General features: G+C 40.1%; 1 protein-coding gene across 3 annotated transcripts in view; it reads left to right on the top strand.

Annotated features, from left to right (window-relative positions):
- LOC122547158 (aquaporin-3-like) overlaps window positions 1-15,755 on the top strand; it is a 30,099-nt gene extending 14,344 nt beyond the window's left edge. For all 3 annotated transcript variants that reach the window (XM_043685924.1, XM_043685860.1, XM_043685787.1), the window contains 3 exons: window positions 6,444-6,562; window positions 11,034-11,251; window positions 15,268-15,755. In XM_043685924.1, the coding sequence (XP_043541859.1) occupies window positions 6,444-6,562; window positions 11,034-11,251; window positions 15,268-15,442 (512 nt within the window). In that variant the 3' untranslated portion in view covers window positions 15,443-15,755. The remainder of the gene's footprint in view (window positions 1-6,443; window positions 6,563-11,033; window positions 11,252-15,267) is intronic.
- The last annotated feature ends 6,323 nt before the right edge of the window (window positions 15,756-22,078 follow it).

Here is a 22,078-nt window from a genome sequence, read left to right as displayed (position 1 = left end):
TCGGGCACAGGCTCTTCTTCAGGAATGAGCAGAGAGTGTTCAGCAGGAGAAGATAAAAGGTAGGGAGGAGGGACTTGGAGGAGGGGAGTTGGAAATGTGATAGGTGGAAAGAGGTCAAGGTGAGGGTGATAGGTCGGAGTAGGGTGGAGGCGGAGAGGTCAAGAAGAAGACTGCAGGTCAGGAAGGCGGTGCCGGGCTGGAAGGATCCGGCTGAGACAAGGTGGGGGGAGGGGGGATGAAGAAACTGGTGAAGTCCAAGGATATCAAAGGATAGTAATTGAGGTGCTCTGGATATTAGCTGAAGGGTCTGACAATGTCAGGATATAATTACATTGACCTGTTTGTAATCTTGTTACAAGCCAGTAGAGAGGAGAATACTGCATTGCTGAGTTCACTAAGTTTAATAAGCTGTAGTCTAGCCATTATTTAATGCCCATTATATAGTGATTGGTGATTATGATAAACCATAGTCACTTTTACTGATGCCAGCTATTCATTTCCTGATTGTTTCTAAACTGTACTCAAATTCTTTTAGTGGGGTATACACTTTAGTTAAATTAGTCCAGGCTTTTGGTTTCGTAGTTCTGTGGTATAATCATTTCACTACCATACACTTGTTGTAAATAGACACTCCCTGAGGTCAGATTAGATGTTATGAGCAGCCTGAAGTCAATTAAACTGAGATTCAATTTCTCTCTAAATTGACATCTACTTAAAAAAGATGTCTTAAGTGTGCCAGACATATGCTAGGCAGAAAGTTTCAACATATATAGTTGTCAATATATTAACACATTCATAATTAATGCACTCCAACCATTGATTTTGAAATATTTCACTCTTTATCTACTGCTGATGTCTTTATCCACATGGCAGAAGTAGGCATTTCAGACAAATGCATTAACATATCTGCATCCAATATCAACCTCATTTTCTATTTCCCAACAAAAAATCAATTCTTCTATTTTATAAATGTCTCCAAGATAATATCTCAATGAGAAATTAATAATCTAGGCTTTACTAAATCATCCATGGCACCAGAATGTGACAACCCATATTCATTTGTATAAGTGAGTGACAGAAATGACGTTAACATAAAACAAAGATTTCTGGATTCTGCAGATCTGAAACAAACAAAAGCACAAATAGTTGGAGAAACTCAACAGATCTGGCAGCACCTGTGGAGAAACAATAGAACTAATATTTTGAATCTGGTGACTCTTCAGGAATTATTTTGTTGGAGAGAGTAAACCTGAATTCAACTAATTTCTCACAAGATGCCTTAACATAGTCCCAGGTGGAAAGTACATGTGTTTTTGCATTTTTGTGCTAGGTGGATGCAACTGGTGCTTTGTAGATATAAAAATAAGTTTGAAATATCAGTTTGTGGGATGGATAAATGACAGATGCAGCACCTATTCCCCACACTATCATGATTTTATGGTGGGGGTTGGGAAGCTGAGGAACATGAAGAAAGTCCTTCAAGTGTCAAGAGCTACCCAAGAGGAAACCTTGATACAGATCCATACCCACATCACTTGTTGCCACCAGCATAATCTCATTTTAACTTTACATTCATTCAAACTAAACTGGAATAAATGGCTCTGAATTGTATCTTAAAGTAGCACCTGCTGCCCCTGAAATGACCAGGTCAAACAAGCAAGTTCACACCAAAATGCCAGGGATGCTTGAGCCAATCCTTTAGATCTTCAGAACGGGATATCTCAGTCTGCAACTCAAATTGTGAATGTAAACCTACCCATTCAGGTGGATCATGAAATCATACAACACAGAAAGAGACCTTTTGGTCCAACTCATCCATGTAGACCAGACGTTCAAATCTGACCTAGTCCCATTTGCCACCATTTGGCTGGTATCCCTCTAGATCCTTCCTATTCATGTACATGTCCAGATGCCTTTTAAATGTGGTAATTGTACCAGCCTTCACTAATTCCTCTGGCAGTTCCTTCCATACAGGCACTGTCCTCTGGATGAAAAAGTTACACCTCAGGTCCTTTTAAAATCTTTCCACTCTCACCTTAGACCTATGCCTTCTAATTTTGGACTCTCCTACCCGAGGAAAAAGATCTTTGCTATTCATCAAATGCATGCCCCTCATGATTTTATAAACTTTGATAAGGTCACTCCTCAGTCTTTAATGTTCCAGCGGAAAAAAGCCCCAGCCTATTCAACCTCTCCCTATAGCTCAAACCCTCCAGTACTAGCAACATCCTTGTAAACCTTTTCTGCACCCTCTCAAGTTTGATAACATCCTTCCTATAGAAGGTATGTTAATTAATTCAAGTATTCACAAATTTTAAAAGTTTGAATCCTGTTTTAAGTATCCTGACTTGAACTAAATGTTCTCTGCAGGCTGTGTAAATGTAAATTGGCATATGCTTCTTCACAGTAAAAACCAAAGATGCTTACAGCTAAGTACTTAAAAGGAGTAGTTTCTTTACGCATGAGGCTTGTTAACATACGGAACAGGCTACCAGCTCAAGCAATGTGTGCCAACTCACTTAAAATGATCTTATTGCAAATAGCTGCATGCCTGAGGTGTGAGGGAAGTGAACACAGTCTGTGCAAGAAAAAAAAAGTAAATGATTGAAGAGCAACATTGTTAGCCATATGGTTATAAGTTCCTAAACCTATCTCTGCACTTATTATTAGGCAAGTACAAGGTTACAGAGTCATTACATTTGAAAATAGCACAAACATGTTGGATTTTGTGCCACTTTGTTTTCTTCATTGTCTGCAACAGCGTTTATTGCCTATTCAAAGTTGTCCTGGAGAAGATGGTGGTGAGCTTCCTTGAACCATTGTGATTCATTAGGGAAAGTAGACCCACAATATGATGTGGAGGGAGCTCCAGGATTTTTAACCAGTGACACTAAAGGAACAACATTATATTTCCAAGCCAGGATGGTGAATGTCTTGAAGGGAAACTTGCAGATGATGGTACTCGCATGCACTGGTCCTTCTAGACAGGAACGGCTGCGGATTTAGAAGATGGCGACTAAGGAGTCTTGGTGAATTTTTGCAATGTATTTATAGATGGTACACACTGCTGCTACTTAGCTTTTGTAGTGGAGGGGGTGAATGCTGGTGGATGTGGTGCCAATCAACCAGCCTGTTTTATCCTGGAAAGGAGGGTTCTTGTGACATAGTGATCAGAAACATAGAAATATCAAATTTTACAGTACAGAAAGAAGCTATTTGACCCATTATGACTCTACTGGCTCCCAAAAGAACTGCGAATGGCTGTGAATGAATTTGTTCGGCTTCAATGGGAAATTATGCTTGATTAGCATTGATTACTTTTCTGGACAGCTTTAATTTAAATAATTGTGTATTATATTATTAAAAATGTCAGTAAATATCAAGAGTTTCTTTTTCAGCTCATAGAATTTCATTTTATTGGCTTTTATTGGTAGAGGAATTGAGTTCCGGAGTCCTGAGGTCATGATGCAGTTGTATAAGACTCTGGTGCGGCCGCATCTGGAATATTGTGTGCAGTTTTGGTTGCCATACTATAGGAAGGATGTGGAGGCACTGGAACGGGTGCAGAGGAGGTTTACCAGGATGTTGCCTGGTATGGAAGGAAGATCGTATGAGGAAAGATTGAGACACTTGGGGCTGTTTTCATTAGAGAAAAGAAGTTTTAGGGGTGACTTGATTGAGGTGTACAAGATGATTAGGGGGTTAGATAGGGTTGACAGTGTGAACCTTTTCCCGCGTATGGAGTCGGGTATTACAAGGGGGTATAGCTTTAAATTAAGGGGGGGTAGATATAGGACTGAAGTTAGGGGTAGGTTCTTCAGTCAGCGAGTCGTAAGTTCATGGAATGCCCTGCCAGTAGCAGTGGTGGACTCTCCCTCTTTATGGGCATTTAAGCGGGCATTGGATAGGTATATGGAGGATAGTGGGTTAGTATAGGTTAGGTGGGCTTGGATCGGCGCAACATCGAGGGCCAAAGGGCCTGTACTGCGCTGTATTCTTCTATGTTCTATGTTCTATGTTCTATGTTCTATGTTCAAATAACTCACCTCCTGACTTCCCAAAGCCTGTCCACTATTTACAAGGCACAAGTCAGGAGTGTGATGAAATACTGCCCATTTGCCTGGATGACTGCAGCCCCAATAACACTCCAGAAGCTTAACACTAACCAGGAGAAAGCAGCCCACTTGATTGGCACTACATCCACAAACATCCACTCCCTTCACATGGATGCAGCAGTGTTTACAATCCACAAGTTGCACTGCAGAAGTTCACCAAAGATTCTCAGACAGCACTTTCCAAACCCATGACCATTCCTCAAAGCTCAAAGGCAGCAGATACATGGGAACACTACACCTTCAATGTCCCGTCCAAGCTACCCACCATCCTCACTTGGAAGTATATTGCCTTTCCTTCACTGCCGCTAGGTTAAAATCCTGAAATTCTCTCTCTAATGGCATTGTAGGTCAACCCACAGCAAGTGGACTGCAATGGTTCAAGGAGATGGCTCACTACCGTCTCAAGGACAACTAGGGATGGGCAGTAAATGCTGACCCAGCGAGCAACACTCACATCTCATAAAAATGAAATTAAAATAACACATGTGCAATTTGTGGCAGAAATGTTTTTAAAAATGAGATTTTCTGCAAATTATGTGCCATTTTTAAAAAGAAATGAGGGGCTGGGTTCTTCATGGAATTTAACACTTGTCATTTAATGAATAATGTCCAAATTCATTCCTGATGAAGGGATTATGCTTGAATGTCAATTTTCCCTGCTCCTCGGATGCTGCCTGACCTGCTGTGCTTTTCCAGCACCACACTCTCGACTCTGATCTCCAGCATCTGCAGTCCTCACTTTCTCCTCCCTGTCCAAATTCATTACCTGGACTTTTGTTGTCCAATTGTGCTGTCCTGGCATTACACTGGCTGGATGGGTTGTGTTGCTGGGATTAGTGACTCCATAGCCTTCAGTATTCATTTGGAATATTGACATGGGTGCCATATACAAGAGGGTATATGGCAGCAAAAATCATTGCAAGTTATATGAGGCCTCTGTAGTGCAGAAGTGATATATTTGTGAAGGTGTTCTTACATTTTTGTGTCTTCTACTATCTTATCATAGAATATTCCAGCTGTTGTATATTAAGTCATTTTATGGGTGATTTCCAAATCTGTCATCATGACAATATGATATCACAAATGATTACAGATGTGAATAGCTGGTCAAGGTTGTACTGCACTGTTGTTCCCAACTGGCCCAGCGGGAAAGATGTTTGTGTACATTTACCAATTGTTTTGAAATGGACTTTGGCTCCCATTGTAGGAAACTATGAAGACCCTTGACAGAAAGGATGAGACAATATGAAGGGGTGAGCCCTTGTCCAGCCTGTAACTGCCTGTTTTATTTGCATAACTTGAAATGCAAAATGGTCAACCCTCCAAGGCACCACCTATCTCCCACGCTCTCCTCATATTCTTGATGTCTTTAGCCTCCATAAATCTATATAGATATATTCAGTGACTTGATCTCCACAGCCTTCTGTGGTAGAGAATTCCACAAAAAGAATTTCTTTGGAGTCTAAGAGCAACTCCATCCCAAATGCACACCACTGTGCTGCCACCTCTGCTGGGTCTCCCCAGCCAATGACAGGATATATCCAGGGATGGTGACGTTGATGTCTTGGACATTGTCTGTAAGGTATGACTCTATGAGTATGGCTATATCAGGTTGTTGGTTGACTAGTCTGTAAGACAGCTCTCCCAGTATTCGCACTAGTCCCCAGATATTTGTGGGGGAGGACTTTACAGGGTTGACAGGGTTGTATCTGCTGCTGTCTTTTCTGGCACCTCTGTCAATGTCAGGTGGTCTATCCAGTTTCAGTTGATGCCACACTTAGTCAAATGCAACTTTGATATCAACTCTCACCTCAACTCTTTGAATTCATGTTTTGTCCATATTTAAACCAAGGCTGTAATGAGATCAGGAGCTGAGTGGCTCTGGCGGGACTCAAACTGGGCATCACTGAGCAGGTTATTGCTGGTCAGCAGCTGCTTAATAGCACTGTTAGTGACACCTTCCATCACTTTACTAACAATAAAGAATAGATTGATAGGGTCAATTTGGCTGGGTTGGATTTATCCTGCTTTTTGTGTACAGGACACATCTGGGTAATTTTCCAACCTCTTCAAAAGAATCTATTCTGAATGATCTTTTATTTATTAAAATTCACCCTCAAGATCTTCGATACTTTTGCTATCCTTCATTAGGTTACATATTGCTATTTTCTGTATTTACTTTCAAAGTAAAATATTTGTTATCTTGTCAGGTTTGTGAGTAAAATTCAACCCAGGAGTGTAATATATATCTGTTTTGAGAAAATTACAAGTGACTATAAATCAAGAAAATAAATTTTAAAGTTATATTCATAACAATATCATTTGCAGATACATTGTGGCATTATGGCAATAAACAGCTAACAGTAATTGGAGCAAATTCTACTGCTGGAATATTTACAACTTATCCACATGAACATTTGAGCGCAGTCAATGGCATTTTTAATCAGGTAAGTAAGAAGAACTTCAATAGATTGCAAACATTTGATGCAAAAGGGACTGTAAACTTGTCTTAAGCTGGATTTTCACTCTTAAGGCAGGACGTTTGAGTTAGAAAAAACTCCAGATTCATCCCCTGACATCCTCCCCGCACAACCCCCCCAACCCCCACTCCCCCATTCCCCCCCACCCCCGCACACACAGTTCTGTGAAGCAGGTGCAGGATCAAGTCAGCCGTTGGTCCGGGAAGCTGCTCTGAAGCAGCATTAATTCTTGATGCAAGCTAGCTAGAAGGCTAGCGTCCATTCTCTTGGATTTCCTCCCAGTTGTATTAAAGGTCATTCAGTCCTTTAGCCCTCACCACTCACATTCCTAATCCCCTCACCCCCCCCAGCATGTACTATCCATATGCCCCTATACACCCCACACCACCTTCATGTCTCTTCCATGTGCTTCCTGCCTTTCCTTCCCCTGAGACTAACAGAAGACTAGCCAGACATGTCTTTCTCCAGATAGCCTCATTATGAATATTTGGCTGAGTTTTACGATTCACTAATCAATTAGATCACATAGGTCTATTTAGACAGGTGGAAGGGGAATAATTGCTTTAATTGATTAGTGTTTTTATGAGATTATAATAAGTTTCTCTTTGTGTTTGTTTATTTGGATGAGGGAGGAGGTGTGCAGTAAGGTAAAGCTTCTCTTATTGATAGAAAAATGGCTCAATCTGATTGATACTTTTAAAGCATTTTGTTCAAAGCTGATTTCTGAATAAATCATTCTTTTAATGAGCATTTCAAGACTTGAGATTGCTATTCCTTATCTGTTGGCTCTTTATGTGGAGCATACTGGGAGAGAGATCATTAAGGTGGCTTAGGGAGAATGGAAGTTGCCTGGGTAAGACCTTTTAAAGATTACATATCTTTCAATAGCTTACTGCATTCAGACTATGTTTCACTGCTCCACTGAGGGGCTTGAAAAGCTAGCCTGAGTTCATGGAAATTGTGAAAGATCGGTAGGGGTTTGAGATCTTACTCCAGCAATGGAAATTAGATTACTTACAGTGTGGAAACAGGCCCTTCGGCCCAACAAGTCCATACCGACCCTCTGAAGAGGAACCCATTCCCCTACATTTACCCCTTCACCTAACACTATGGGCAATTTAGCATGGCTAATTCACCTAACCCGCACATTTTTGGACTGATTGGGATAATAGTCTCACTGCATATAACATTATCATTGGGAAAAGTTGCCAATTACACAAAATATTGCAATCAGTCATGTCTACAATTTTAAAGATAGCTAGAATCAGATCAACTCTTTGAAAATCCAGCCCTTTATATTTGATTATTTTATCAAACAGTTGAAGCCAAATTCCAATTATCAGATTTAATCTGAAATAAGATTATATCCAAACTGCAAGATTTTCTTTAAGCATTATAATTCTATGATCATTTTCAGTAAATATTACAATATGTGATGATATATTGCACCAGCATGTGCTATCAGGAAAATTAAAAGGCAAGATTTCCTACGCATCCCATTTCCTGACTCTGTGGAAAATGCTTCATGCTGTGCCTGCCTCCTCGTGTCCTGGTACTCAAGTCTCCCTGGTTGTAGATTGGAACAGAACTGTTTCACTCCATAAATAATGCTGTATTGTTCAGTCAGTGGATATCAGAGCTGTGAGGGCCTAGAGTTTAGACTATCTTTTGGCCCAGAAGCAGAAATTTCTATCCTCAGAAATGATTTAACTAGACAGTAAACACATGGGCTGGGCTTGCAGGTGGCACTGGGAGGAATGTCAGAGATATGCATGTCGAGTGGCGGGCACTCTGACCTTTGGGCCATCTTCCCGTATGTTAGGTACCTGTCCAGCAGCAGATTGAAGTGTCTGATTGAGTGTGCATTGGGTGGTGGATATGTTCGTCGTTGAGAGATGTGCTCCATTGCCTGGAGTGTTCTTGCTGGCTGCTGCTCTGAAGGTGTCCATGAGGCCTCTGACTCTCAGCTTCTGACTGGAGCAGCTAATAGCAGCCATTACTATTAATCTAAACACCTCTTAAGAAGATTTCATGGTAGAGCTGCTCTTATCCTACTGTGGCAGTGCCCATCTCTGTTGGCCTGTTGGCCTTCGATGGCTACTGACCTCTGATTGTTTCTGCTGCCTCAGGAACACAGCACCATCTTTAACTAGACTCCAAACATGGAGATAGCCTTTTCATTGGCTGCTCCCAGAGAGATCTCCCAAACAGGTACCTGGACTGGCAGAGTGGGTTCAGGATCTGGAAATAGCTCAGACTCATGTTCATATCCTATTAGCGTAAGATTCCAATCCACATTATTGGTCTACACAGCTACATGCTCACAAACAGGGACATGTGGCTCTTCAAAGTTTATATCCATGATGTGGATGTGGGGACTAAATGTAATGGGCAGAATCTTCCCAGCCCTTGAACAATATGGGCTATGGCAGGAATATTAGGAAAATCGGGTGAGATGTCCAGCAAAGAGCTTATTGTCATTAAGAGCAAATCGTCACGTTTTCCAACCAAGAATTAAGGACAGCCTTCAATAACAGTTCAGGGGCTTGGGCACAGTCAGTTGACTGTTCAGGGCAGTCACTGTCAGGAAGTTTAGATATTAAAGGTATCAAGAGATATGGGATAGTGTGGGAAAATGACATTGAGGTAGAAGATCAGCCATGATCTAGTTGAATACCGGGCAGATTTGTGTATTTCCCATGTTTCAATGACATATACAGAAGAAGAAGAAATGGCAGTTATTCTTTGATTTCCTGTTTCCTCCCTCACTCAATGATTTCTTCTGTACTTCGTTTGACTGCTAGCAAACTCTGAAAACATATTAAACTCTGTGTGAACTCTGGGAGAGTGGGTGCACCTCTGTGTGTGTGTACATACATGTGGGTAAAATATTCACTCTTCCATTCAATTTTGAATTCTTTAACTTGTGGCAAAAATGAATTTAGCTGCTGCAGACTCATCAACTGCTGCACAAGCAGGCTAGTTTCTGAAAATGTATCTTTGAATCTAGATGGCATTTCCACGTCATCTGACAGACAGCTTGGTAAGCTTTAAGGCTAATAGAACATAGAACATATAACAGTACAGCACAGAACAGGCCCTTCAGCCCACGATGTTGTGCCGACCATTGATCCTCATGTGAGGTAAACCTAATGTACGAACCCTCAAATTTCTGTGACCATATGCATGTCCAGCAGTCTCTTAAATATCCCCAATGACCTCGCTTCCACAACTGCTGCTGGCAACGCATTCCATGCTCCCACAACTCTCTGCGTAAAGAACCTGCCTCTGACATCCCCTCTATACGTTCCGCCAAACAGCTTAAAACTATGACCCCTCATGTTAACAATTTCTGCCCTGGAAAAAGTCTCTGGCTATCAACTCTATCTATGCCTCTCATTATCTTGTACACCTCAATTAGTTCCCCCCTCTTCCTTCTTTTTTCCAATGAAAAAGTCCGAGCTCAGTCTCTTTGTAAGATAAGCTCTCCATTCCAGGCAGCATCCTGGTAAACCTCCTCTGAACCCTCTCCAAAGTATCCACATATTTCCTATAATAGGGCGACCAGAACCGGACACAGTATTCCAAGTGCGGTCTAACCAAAGTTTTATAGAGCTGCAACAAGATCTCACGGCTCTTAAACTCAATCCCCCTGTTAATGAAAGCCAAAACAGCATATGCTTTCTTAACAACCCTGTCCACTTGGGTGGCAAATTTAAGTGAACTATGTACCTGCACACCAAAATCTGATGAGTCTGCAGCAGCTAAATTCATTTTTGCCACAAGTTAAAGAATTCAAAATTGAATGGAAGAGTGAATATTTTACCCACATGTATGTACACACACACAAAGATGCACCCACTCTCTCACACACAAATTTGCACAGAGTTTAATATGTTTTCAGAGTTTGCTAGCAGTCAAACGAAGTACAGAAGAAACCATTGAGTGAGGAACAAACAGGAAACCTGCACACCTGCACTTGCTGTTCCTCCACACTGCCAAGAATCCTGTCTTTAATCCTGTACTCATCTTTCAAGTTTGACCTTCCAAAATGCATCACTTCGCATTTATCCAGGTTGAACTCCATCTGCCACCTCTCAGCCCATCACTGCATCCTATCAATGTCATGCTGCAGCCTACAAGAAAGCTGCCTTCTTTCTTTTGACGAGAAGCTCCTCCGCTCTCGTCATCCAAGGTTCCTTTATCTTACCCCTTCTTGCCTGTCTCAGAGGAACACATTTATGCATCACTCGCAACAAATGTGCAGGTATTAGGTTTTTGTCAGATTTGCTTTAGAAACTCAGCAGAATGAATCACAATGTAGACATCTTCTAGGGTAGTAACTTAAGTAGAAATATGCTGTAGATTTGACATGCAAATTAACTACAGTAAAGTTATGATGTTTAAATTTGGTTGATTTCTCTTTTTCTAAATACAGGCAATTGGGACTGCAGCACTTATACTTTGTATCCTTATCATTGTGGATCCATTGAATGATGCTATTCCAACAGGACTAGAAGCTTTTACAATTGGCTTTGTGGTTTTGCTAATTGGCTGGTCAATGGGTTCCAATTCTCAGTACTCATTAAATCCTGCCAGAGATATTGGACCTCGCCTGTTTACTGCAATTGCTGGTTGGGGAACTGAAGCTTTCACGTATGTTTTGTTGTAATTTCTTATTAATTCCTTTTAAATTAGAGTGACTATATTTCAACTAGATTCATATTAACTATTAAACCATAAATGAATTCTTTTAGAAAATGGAGTACTAACTATTGTAATGAGGGTAGCTAATGTACATCTCGATGACTGCTGCTGGTATCACGCTGTATGTGTTAGCTGGACTTTATCACCATCCTCCTTTTAAGTTGAAATTTACAACACTTGCTTTCTCTAGTATGGAAGAAGAAAACCATTAAACATTCTAATAAAAGGCTTTAGTCCTAAGCAGGATGTAGTTTATTGCATGATTGCTATGAAGTACAAATTACTAGATATTGGTAGTCTGTGAGGAAGCCTAGATCAGCAGTCTGTCTCCTTCGAGATGCTGAGCTGTTTACCTTTCCCCACTCAAATCCTTTCACACATTGGGTGAAACGGAATGCTACCTTCACCAGTAACCAATCCAGATCATAAATTTATATAACATTTCCCCTCGAGACTTTTTCCATATAATTAATATTTATATATTGACATATATAATTATGTTTACCACTGCCCTATAATATGCTAGATCTCTGACTTTACAATTTAGGTGGTCTAGAAGTTTCATTATTCTTCTAGAATGCATCTCTTTGAACTTGGAAGATTGTTAGGTCTTTGACTTGAGGACTTTGGACTTTGAATCAGTTTGGGACTCTATGAGATATCTCTCTCTCTCTCTCTCTCTCTCTCCATTGGACATCTTTATATCTTTTGGATATTGTTTATTGAGTACGTTGTTCTTGCTGTACCAAGAAACTGGTCCATTACTTTAACTGAAGGACCCTTAATCTCCTGAAATTCCTTAGCCGAGGAGCTGTTTTCTGCTGTCACAGGTAATTATCTCATAATATCATCTGGTGGACCTTTAATTTCATGAACGTCCTTTGTGGGAGACAATTGTTCTGTTGAAATCCTGAGCCAGGAAACTTCTTTTTAACAATATCCTGGAATTCTGAACCAGGCAATTTCTTCTTGACTATGTCTTGAATCTGCTCAGGCATGTATTTGAGGATTGCTTCTTACTTAACACAATCTCCCTCCCTGATGATTCATCTTTTGAAAATGAACAAACCGAAATATTCTTCTTATGTTGCCCCATCATCTGACTTCAAGTTTGAATGTGCCATGATAATTTATTTATCGTGCTGTGTCAGAAAAGCCTCAGTTAGCAATTCCTCAATCGGCTGTAAAGGTCATGCTGCTCTTTATCTTTCTCATAATTTACATCTTCTCATGAACTATGCTGACTTTTGCCATTTGATCTCTCTTCAATATTGACAGAAGTAGAAACATTAGAAATGTTTCTGCCAACCCTGTGGAGTCACACATTTACATCCTGTTGACAGTATAAAACAATTCTCTTATGCCAACATTGGTAATCTGTGCAGAGGTTTTCTTCTTTTAGGGTTCTACCGTCAGCCTAGGAATCCAGACAACAACCTGGCATATTGGGCGGCACGGTGGCTCAGTGGTTAGCACTGCTGCCTCACAGCACCAGGGTCCCAGGTTTGATTCCAGCCTTGGGTGACTGCCTGTGTGGTGTTTGCACACTCTCCCTGTGTCTGACTGGGTTTCCTCCCACAGTCCAAAGATGTGTAGGTCAGGTGAATTGGCCATGCTAAATTGCACATAGTGTTAGGTGCATTAGGCAGAGGGAAATGGGTCTGGGTGGGTTACTCTCTGGAGGGTCGATGTGGACTGGTTGGGCCGAAGGGCCTGTTTCCACACTGTAGGTAATCTAACCTAGGTAATCTAATCTAATCTAATAACCATACTCTCAGAATTGTACCATGCATGACAACAACAACAACATCATCATTCCTGGCTATGTTCTATCCTATCCCAGCTTCACCACAGGACCACCAGTGTTGGTGGCACAGTGGCACACAGTCAGGAGGGAGTTGTCCTGGGACTCCTCAACATTGATTAAGTACCAATTAAATCTGTTTGCATCAAGTCGGAAATGGCCCAGGAAACCTCCTACTGATTACTGCCAACTGCAGCCCTCTTTGCAGATGGATCAATACTCCAAGTTCAATGCCACTTCTGAAGAAACATTGAAGATAACAAGAACACTGAATGTATTCTGCATTAGGGGCTTCAACATCCATCACCAACAGTGACTCAGCAGCAACATTCCTGACCAATATGGCCAAGTTCTAAAGAACATTGCTGTTACACTAGGCCTGTGGTAGGTACTGGGGGAGACAATAAGACCAAAAATTATGCTTAGACATCATTGGCAGAAATAAGCACCACACTATAATTGTGGAGACATATTCCTACATATTAAGGATTCTCTCCATCATGCTGTGTGGCATTATTGCCATGGTAATTGGGATAGTTTTTGAATAGATCTACCAACTCAAAACTGGGCATTCATGAGGTGCTATAGGCTATCAGTAACAGCAGAATTATATTCAACCAGAATCTGTTACCTCATGCCTAACATACCCCCTACTCGACCATTGAAATCAAATCAGGAGATCAACCTTAATTCACATCCTGTGTGCAGTTTTGGTGTCTTTATCTCAGGAAAGACATTATTGCCAGAGAAGAGTATAATGATAGTTCACCAGTTTGTTCCCAGGATAATGGGATTGTCATCTGAAGGGAGATTGGGCAGATCAGGCCTGAATTATCTAGAGTTTCAAAGGATCAGATGCGATCTCATTGAAACCTGCAAAACACTTTAAGTGATAGACAGAGTAAAAGCAGATAAGATGTTTCCCTGGCTAGGGAGTCTAGAATGAGGGGGCACAATTTAAAAGTTAGGAAGATCTCATTTAAATTGGGATGAAGAGAATATTTTATTACTTCGAGGGTTGTAAATCTTTGGCATCCTCTGCCCCACAGTGCTATAGAAACTCAGTCTTTCAGTATGTTTAAAGTAGAGATTGATACATTTCTGATTACCAATGCCATAAGATGTTATGGGGATAGTTTGGTTAAAACACATTGACGTGTTCAATCAGCTATGATCATATTAAATGGCAGAGACAGTAGTGACTGATTTTGCTCAGTGTTAGTAGTTAGAGTTAGAAGGTGCTGGAGAAGTTGCCTTGGTGAGTTGTTGCCGTGTGTTTTGTAGTTTGTACCTACTGAAACTGCATTGAGCTGATGCGAACATCTAGTGGAAGGTTGCAAATTGAATGATAATTATCTTGAATGATGCTGAGCTTTTTTGAATTTTATTTTGAATGAACTCATCTAGGTAAATATTCTGTTTCATTTATGGCTTTTAAAAGTCATGGGCTGTAGGTGTCTCTGGTTAGGTCAGCTTTTGTTGCACATCCCTAAGTGCCCAGAGGGCAGTTGAGACTCAAACACATATGGGTCTGGAGTCAAATGTCAGCCAGACCAGGTTCGAGTGACAGTTTCCTTCCCTAGAGGAAATTAGTGACCAGATGGTTTCATAGTTGTCACTAGACATTTAATTCTAGATTTTTATGAATTTAAATTCCACATCTGCTGCAGTGGGATTTGAATCCAAGCCCCTGGAACATTACTTACATCTCTAGATGGATAGTCTAATAATAATACCACCAAGGGTCATTCTGTTATAATATGTGTTAATCAATCCGAATTCACTGTATGTGATTGATGAAATGGGGACATTGTTTCTACAGCGTGAACTTTTAAAATGTGTGTTGGCTGTAAGGCAACATTTTAAGCGCTGTTTCTAAAGTGTGATTTCTCTATCACGTGGGGTTGCATGAGGATGAAGAACTGACAGTAGGTCACCATCTTACCCCAGCTTGATCCTTGTAAATGATGGTGGTGTCTATTGATGGGCCACTTGTCAAAGAGTTCTGCCTGCTCTTTTGTCACATTGTTGATATACTAGAAATGTTTGGACAATATAATGGCTGAAATGATTCTTTTTTAAATATGCTGCAGCCTTCTAATAACGATTCCTCATTTTGTTTTATTGATTGCCTGTTATCATGTCTCTTTATTTTTTACAGTGCTGGCAATTATTGGTTTTGGATCCCAGTTGCCAGTCCAATCATTGGTGCTATATTTGGTGTTCTCCTGTACAAGTTCATTGTTGGATTGCGTGCTGAAGCAAGAACCAGCTGCCCATCCAATGCAGAACAAAATATAAAGTTAATGAACCAAAAACCAAAGAGGAGGCTCTGATGATTTGAAAACAACTGGATTAAAATTCTCTAAAGAATTTCTATTTTAAATGACCATCAGTATGTTCACCACCTCATTCTACTAATCCAACACAATTTAATCCCTTTGAAAATAGCATTACTTCTCACATTTTGAAATACTTTCTATCATTTTATTATCTGTGAAATCAATTTTTCATTAATTTCTAATGCCAGATGATACATAAAAACGATGTAAGCTGATGTGTATTTTCATGATTTTTAATGTTTCCCAAACTTGTAGAACAATTGTAATCCTATTTGTATGTTTAGTATTGAATTAAATAAACTTGACTTCAAAGGGTTAATGATATAGTTCATGAAAATTAGATACTCCAATCACATATAAGAATCCTAAACTGGGGGGAATAACTGTCTAAGTTTGATTTGATTAATAGTCTTAACACTAAGCTGGTAAATGAATGGTGCGATTCAGTTAGAAAACAATTCAAAATATTTTTAAAAAGGTACATTCCATTAAAAACAAAAGCTCAGCAAGAAAATGTGACCCACAGCAAATTCTTCTTTGTTAAGGATGATGCAAAGTATTAACTTACCATCTCAGTCATGTTGTTTACCTCCATTTGCAAATCCTGTTTTTGATCTCAAATTCACCCGCCTCTTCTTAGTCTTTTTTTGGATTCATTTTTATATTAGTGAACAGTCTGTCCTCAAACTTTTGCCTGTATCTCTCTGCTATGAGAAAAATGTTTCCAAATATCTCTCCATGTCTCTCTATTTTACTAATACTCCACCTTGATTACTGTTCTGAAGTGCTTCTATTCACTCTTATTCCCCCGCCTGATCCTCTCAACATATAATCATGTGTCAAGATGATGTTCATTTACTGCATAATTCCCACCATTAACAGAATTGATAAAGGTTGAAAATGGGATTTTGAAGCTTAATCCACTCAAATGATCAAGAATAGGGTTAAATTATCACAAGAATTTACAGTAAGAATAGCAGCACAGCAAGAAAATCTGACAAATCAAGCAATTATTTCTACTGCCTTTGAAAGAATACCTACAGTATTTATACATCTGCTAAATTCATGTCTTAACTGCACTTCATATTCAATCCCTCACATTCCTTTTGAATTCCATGGTGAATGAGAAATCTTAAGGATAGTATTAGATCCAACGAGGAGTCATATAAAAGTACTCAAAACATAACAAACTTGTGGAGCTACGAACAGTTCAGAATTTAGCAAAACAGAACTAAGAGGTTGATTATGAGAGGTAAATTAGGGTATGACAGTAAACTTGCAAGGATTATAAAAATGGACTTTAAGATCTTCGATAAATATATAGAAAAAAAGAACAGGGTGAAATGGGAAAATTGATAATGGGGAAGAAGAAATCAATAGAGCAATTAAACAATTACTTTAGTTATTTCTTCACCAAAAAAGACACAAATAACTTCCCAGAAATGTTGGGTAAACATGGCTGTTTTGGGAAGAATGAATTGAGGGAGGTTAGCTTTAGTAAAAAACATGCTAGAGATATTAATTGGAGTGAAAGTTGATAAATCCCCTTGGCTGGCTAATCCACATCCCAGAATAATAAAAGTGGCAGCCATGGAAATCATTGATGCATTGGTTATCAACTTCCAACTTTCTGCAGAGTCTGGAACAGTCCAGCAGACTGGAGAGTGATCCATTTCTTGAAAAGGAGGAGGAGGAGTAAAACAGGAATTTAAGGACATGAGTAGGGAAATTGCAGAATCTATCAGACTGGAAAATGCAAAAGAAAGCAACATAGATTTATGAATAGGAAACTTTATTAAACTTTTGAGACTTTATTTGTTTTTTATCCTTTCAAGAGCTGTGGACATTGCTGGCTAGACCAGCATTTAATGTTCATCCCTAATGAACCATGAGAAGGTGATGGTGAGTTGCTTTCTTAACTGCTATAGTCCATGAGCTGTAAGTAGACTCACATTGCCCTTAGGGAGGGAATTTGACCCAGTGACAGTGAAGGAATGGTGATATATTTCTAAGTCAGAATGGTTAGTGACTTGGAAGTGAACTTTAGGAGGTGGTATTTGCATATATCTGCTACCCTTGTCTTTTTTTATGTTTAGAAGATTTTGTCTAAGGATCTTTGGTGAATTTGTGCAGTGCATCTTGTAGATGGTATAAATGCTGTGACTGAGCATTGGTGATGTTTGAAAATGTGCTGCCATTCAAATAGTATACTTGGTCCTGGATGATGTCAAGCTTCTTGAACAGGCTTCTTGTTCGAGTTGCATTCATCAGGGCAAGTGAGGAGTATTTCATCACACTCTTGACTTGTGTCTTGTAGATGGTGAATAGGCTTTGGGAAGTCAGAAGGTGAGTTAACTCACTACTGTGTTCCTAGTCCTGACTTGCTTTTGTAGAGATAGTATTTATATTGATTGATCATTGTTGTCACTTATACTGAGATACAATGAAAAGTTTTTTGTGTGCTATGCAAGCAGATCGTACCATACAAAAGGGTAGCAGAACAGAATACAGAATACAATATTAAAGCTGCTGAGAAGGAGCAGAGAGAGAGATCAGAATTAGCATTTGATAGGTCCATTCAAAAGTCTGATAATGTCAGGAAAGAAGCTGTTCTTGAATCTATTTGTATGTGTATTTAAAGTTTAATATCTTCTGCTGATGGAAGTGGGTGGAAGAAAGGTCAGTTATATGGCCAGCTTAGTTCAGTTTCTGGCCAATGCTATCTCATTGATAGTGAGGGATTCAGTGATGGTAATGCTATTGAATGTCAAGATGCAGTGGTTCAATACTGTCTTGTTGGAGATGGTCATTTATGGTAGATGGCATTTTGGTGGTGTGAATATTACTTGCCACTTGTCAGCACAAGCCTGCATACTGCTCAGGTCTTGTCACACTTGAACACGGACTGCTTCAGTATCTGAGGAGTCACAAATGGTGCAAACTGGTAAATGAATGGTGCGATTCAGATAAAAATTACACGTTTATGGAATGATTTAAAAGAGGAGGGAAACGTAGAAGTGGAGAGGTTAGGGATGGAGTTTTATTGGGCTTGGACAGTAGTAAGCTGAGGGTCCCCACAATTAAAATTGGGATTTTTCAAAAGACCAGAATTAGATGAATGCATAAGTTGTAGACAATTGTGCAGCCGTTGGAAATTCTCAGTAGGGACACACTGGCAGGAGGTGGTGTAGTGATAATGGCCCTCAGCTAGCAATTGTGAACTTCAGGCTAGCATTTTGGCCCCTTTGTGGCACAGTGATAGTGTTCCTCCCCATAGACTAAGAGACCCAGATTCATGTCCTACCTGCTCCAGAGATACGTAATAATATCTCTGAAAGGATTGCTTAATAGGTTAAATAAAAATAAAAATAAATGATGCCATTGATGGTTTACATTGCCGTTAATGGTGTAAATTTATAATTAGGGTTTAAGGTGACAGGGGGAAAGATTTAAAAGGGAACTGAACAACAACATTTTCATGCAGAAGGTGGTGTGTGTATGAAATGAGCTTCCAGAGGAGGTGGCAGAAGCAGATATAATTGTAATATTTAAAAGGCATCTGATGCGTCTATGTATAAGAAGGGTTTAGAGGGATATGGGCCAAATGCTGGCAAATGGGACTAGTTTAGGATATCTGGTCGGCATGGACCATTGTACCAAAGGGTCTGTGCTGTACATCTCAATGAATCTATGACTACATAGATGATTTACTGCTGGTGGTTTATAGTTAAAGGATTGTTTGTGATAACATTTCCAAATATAAAAAGAAGAATGAGGTCATTGAATAATTTGTAAAACAAGGGTGTGAAAGTTAAAAGGCCAGCATTACTTAATCAGGTGTGAATGTTCATTATCGAAAACAAAAATGACGAATGATTGAGACATTGTGCGAGTTAGGACCTGTGCAGTACAGAGAAAGCATCACAGAAAATTATAAGTATCCAATTTATGATTTCTACCCATTAGTGAATTGGTAATGATGCTGTGCACACTCTTGACTTTCTTTGACATAGACTCATAGAGTCATAGAAATATACAGTATGGAAACAGACCTAGTGGTCCATGCCAGCCAGATATCATACATTAATCTAGTCCCTTTTGCCAGCACTTGGCTCATATCTCCCTAAACCCTTCCTATTCATATACACATCCAGTTGTCTTTTAAATGTTGTAATTGTACCAACCTCCACCATTTCCTCTGGCAGCTCATTCCATACGTGCAACACCCTCTGCATGAAAATGTTGCCCCTAGGTCTCTCTTATGTCTTTCCCCTCTCACCCTAAACCTCTGGTTCTGGACTCCCCAACCTCAGAGAAAAGGCCTTGTCTATTTACCCTATCCGTGCCTCTCATGATTTTGTAAACCTCTATACAATCAACTATCAGTCTCGGACGCTCCAGGGAAAACAGCCCCAGCCTATTCAGCCTCTCCCTATAACACAAACTCTCTAACCCTGGCAACATCCTTGTAAATCTTTTCTGAACCTTTTCACAACATCCTTCCGATAGGAGGGAGACCAGAATTCCACACAGTATTCCAAAAGTGGCTTAACCAATGTCGTGTATAGCAAAAACATGACCTCCAAGCTCCTTTACTCAGTACTCTGACCAATAAAGGAAAGCATACCAAACACTTTCTTCACTATTCTATCTACCTGAGACTCAACTTTCAAGGAGTTATGAACTGGCACTCCAAGGTCTCTTCATTCAGCATCACTTCCCAGGACATTGCCATTAAGTGTATACATCATGCACTGATTTGCCCTTCCAAAAAGCAGCACCTCACATTTATCTAAATTAAATTCCATCTGCCACTCCTCAGACCACTGGCCCATCTGATCAAAATCTCATTATACTCTGAGGAAACCTTCTTCACTGGTGACTGCACCATTAATTTTGGTGTCATCTGCAAACTTACTAACTATACATCCTATGTCCACATCCAAATCATTTATATAAATGGCGAAAAGCAGTGGACGCAGCACAGATCTTTTTGACACACCACTGGTCACAGGCCTCCAGTCTGAAGAGCAATCCTCCACCATGACCCTCTGTCTTCTACCTTCGAACCAGTTCTGTATCCAAGTGGCTAGTTCTTTCTGTATTCCATGTGCTCAAACCTTGCTAACCAGTCTATCATGATGAACCTTGTCGCACGCCTTACTGAAGTCTATATCGATCACATCCACCACTCTGTCCTCATCAGCCCTCTTCGTTACTTCTTCAAAAAATTCAATCAAGTTTGTGAGACATGATTTCCCATACACAAAGCCATGTTGACTATTCCTAATCAGTCGCTGGCCTCAATGTGCTCCCCCACTGACACTTCAGTAATTTGCCCTCCCTTATTTCCCAACAGTAGGTCAAGTTTTGCACCTTCCCTAGTAGGTACTTCCACATACTGAGTCAGAAAATTTTCTTGTACACACTTAACAAATTCCACTCCATCTAAATCTTTGACATGTTTCCAGAAGAGTGATGCTTGTGGAAACGTATTCCAATATTTCTTCTACCTCCTTGAACAAGACAATAATATAACCTAGAGTCCTTCAGGAGGATCAAAGAGGTAAATGGCAGAAAGATGCATGATGACATCATCCCTAAGCTCTTGGCTATGGTGTCTCATTTACTTTGTACAGGGGTGGGTGGGAGTTAGTGGGAGAGGAAGGATAGGTGGGTCCCGTAGTGAAAGTTGAGCATAAATGAAGCAGGGACAGAAGGAGGCATGAACTGGAAAGAATCCTCTTGATTTGCAGACTAGGAGTTTTACTGGAGAGTTCCTTTAGCTGTTAGGCAATGGGAGTTTTGAATGATCTATGGAGGATTGAGTGTGGGCCACTAGCCAAGAATGCATTGTAACAGTCAGGTCTAGAGAGAACAGAATGGATAAAGGTTCCAGCAGCAATTAGGGGAGGTACTAGTGCAGTGTTAATGTCACTGGACCAGTAATCCATATCCCCAAGCTAATGATCTGGGGACAAAGGTTTAATTCCCGCTTTGTGATATGATGAAATTTAAATAGAATAAAAATATCCAGAATTAAAAGCTAGTCTAAAGGTGGCTATATATCCTTTGCCGATTATTGTGAAATACTATCTGATTCACTGATGTCATTTCTTTGATTTGATTTAGTGTTGTCACATGTACCTAGGTACAGTGAAAAGTTTTGTTTTACACGTAGATCATACCATACAAAGATCATAGGGTGACTGAAATAGGAGTACACAGTTAGGGCTGCAAAGAAGGTGCACAATAAGCAAGATCAACATTAGATTTGAAATTTGAGAGGTCCATTTAGATGTCTAATAACAGCGGGAAAGAAGCTGTTCTTGAACCTGTTGGTACGCATGTTTCAGCTTTTGTATCTTCTGCCTGATGGAAGAGGTTGGAAGAGATTATAACCATGGTGGGATGGTTCTTTGATGATGTTGGCTGCCTTTCTGAGGCAATGAGAAGTGTAGATGGAGTCCATGGATGGAATTGGTCTGGCCTCCATGTGACTCCAGGCACATAACCCTGTGCCCTCATAAATGTCCTCTGAAATGCTCCTGCTAAACCACTCAGTTCAATTACCAGGTAGGGATGGGCAATAAACACTCACCTAGCCAGTGTGCTCACATTCCATGAACA

Source organism: Chiloscyllium plagiosum, chromosome 1, assembly GCF_004010195.1.
Source record: "Chiloscyllium plagiosum isolate BGI_BamShark_2017 chromosome 1, ASM401019v2, whole genome shotgun sequence".
Lineage (NCBI taxonomy): Eukaryota > Metazoa > Chordata > Chondrichthyes > Orectolobiformes > Hemiscylliidae > Chiloscyllium > Chiloscyllium plagiosum.
This window is presented reverse-complemented; position numbering and strand designations above follow the sequence as displayed.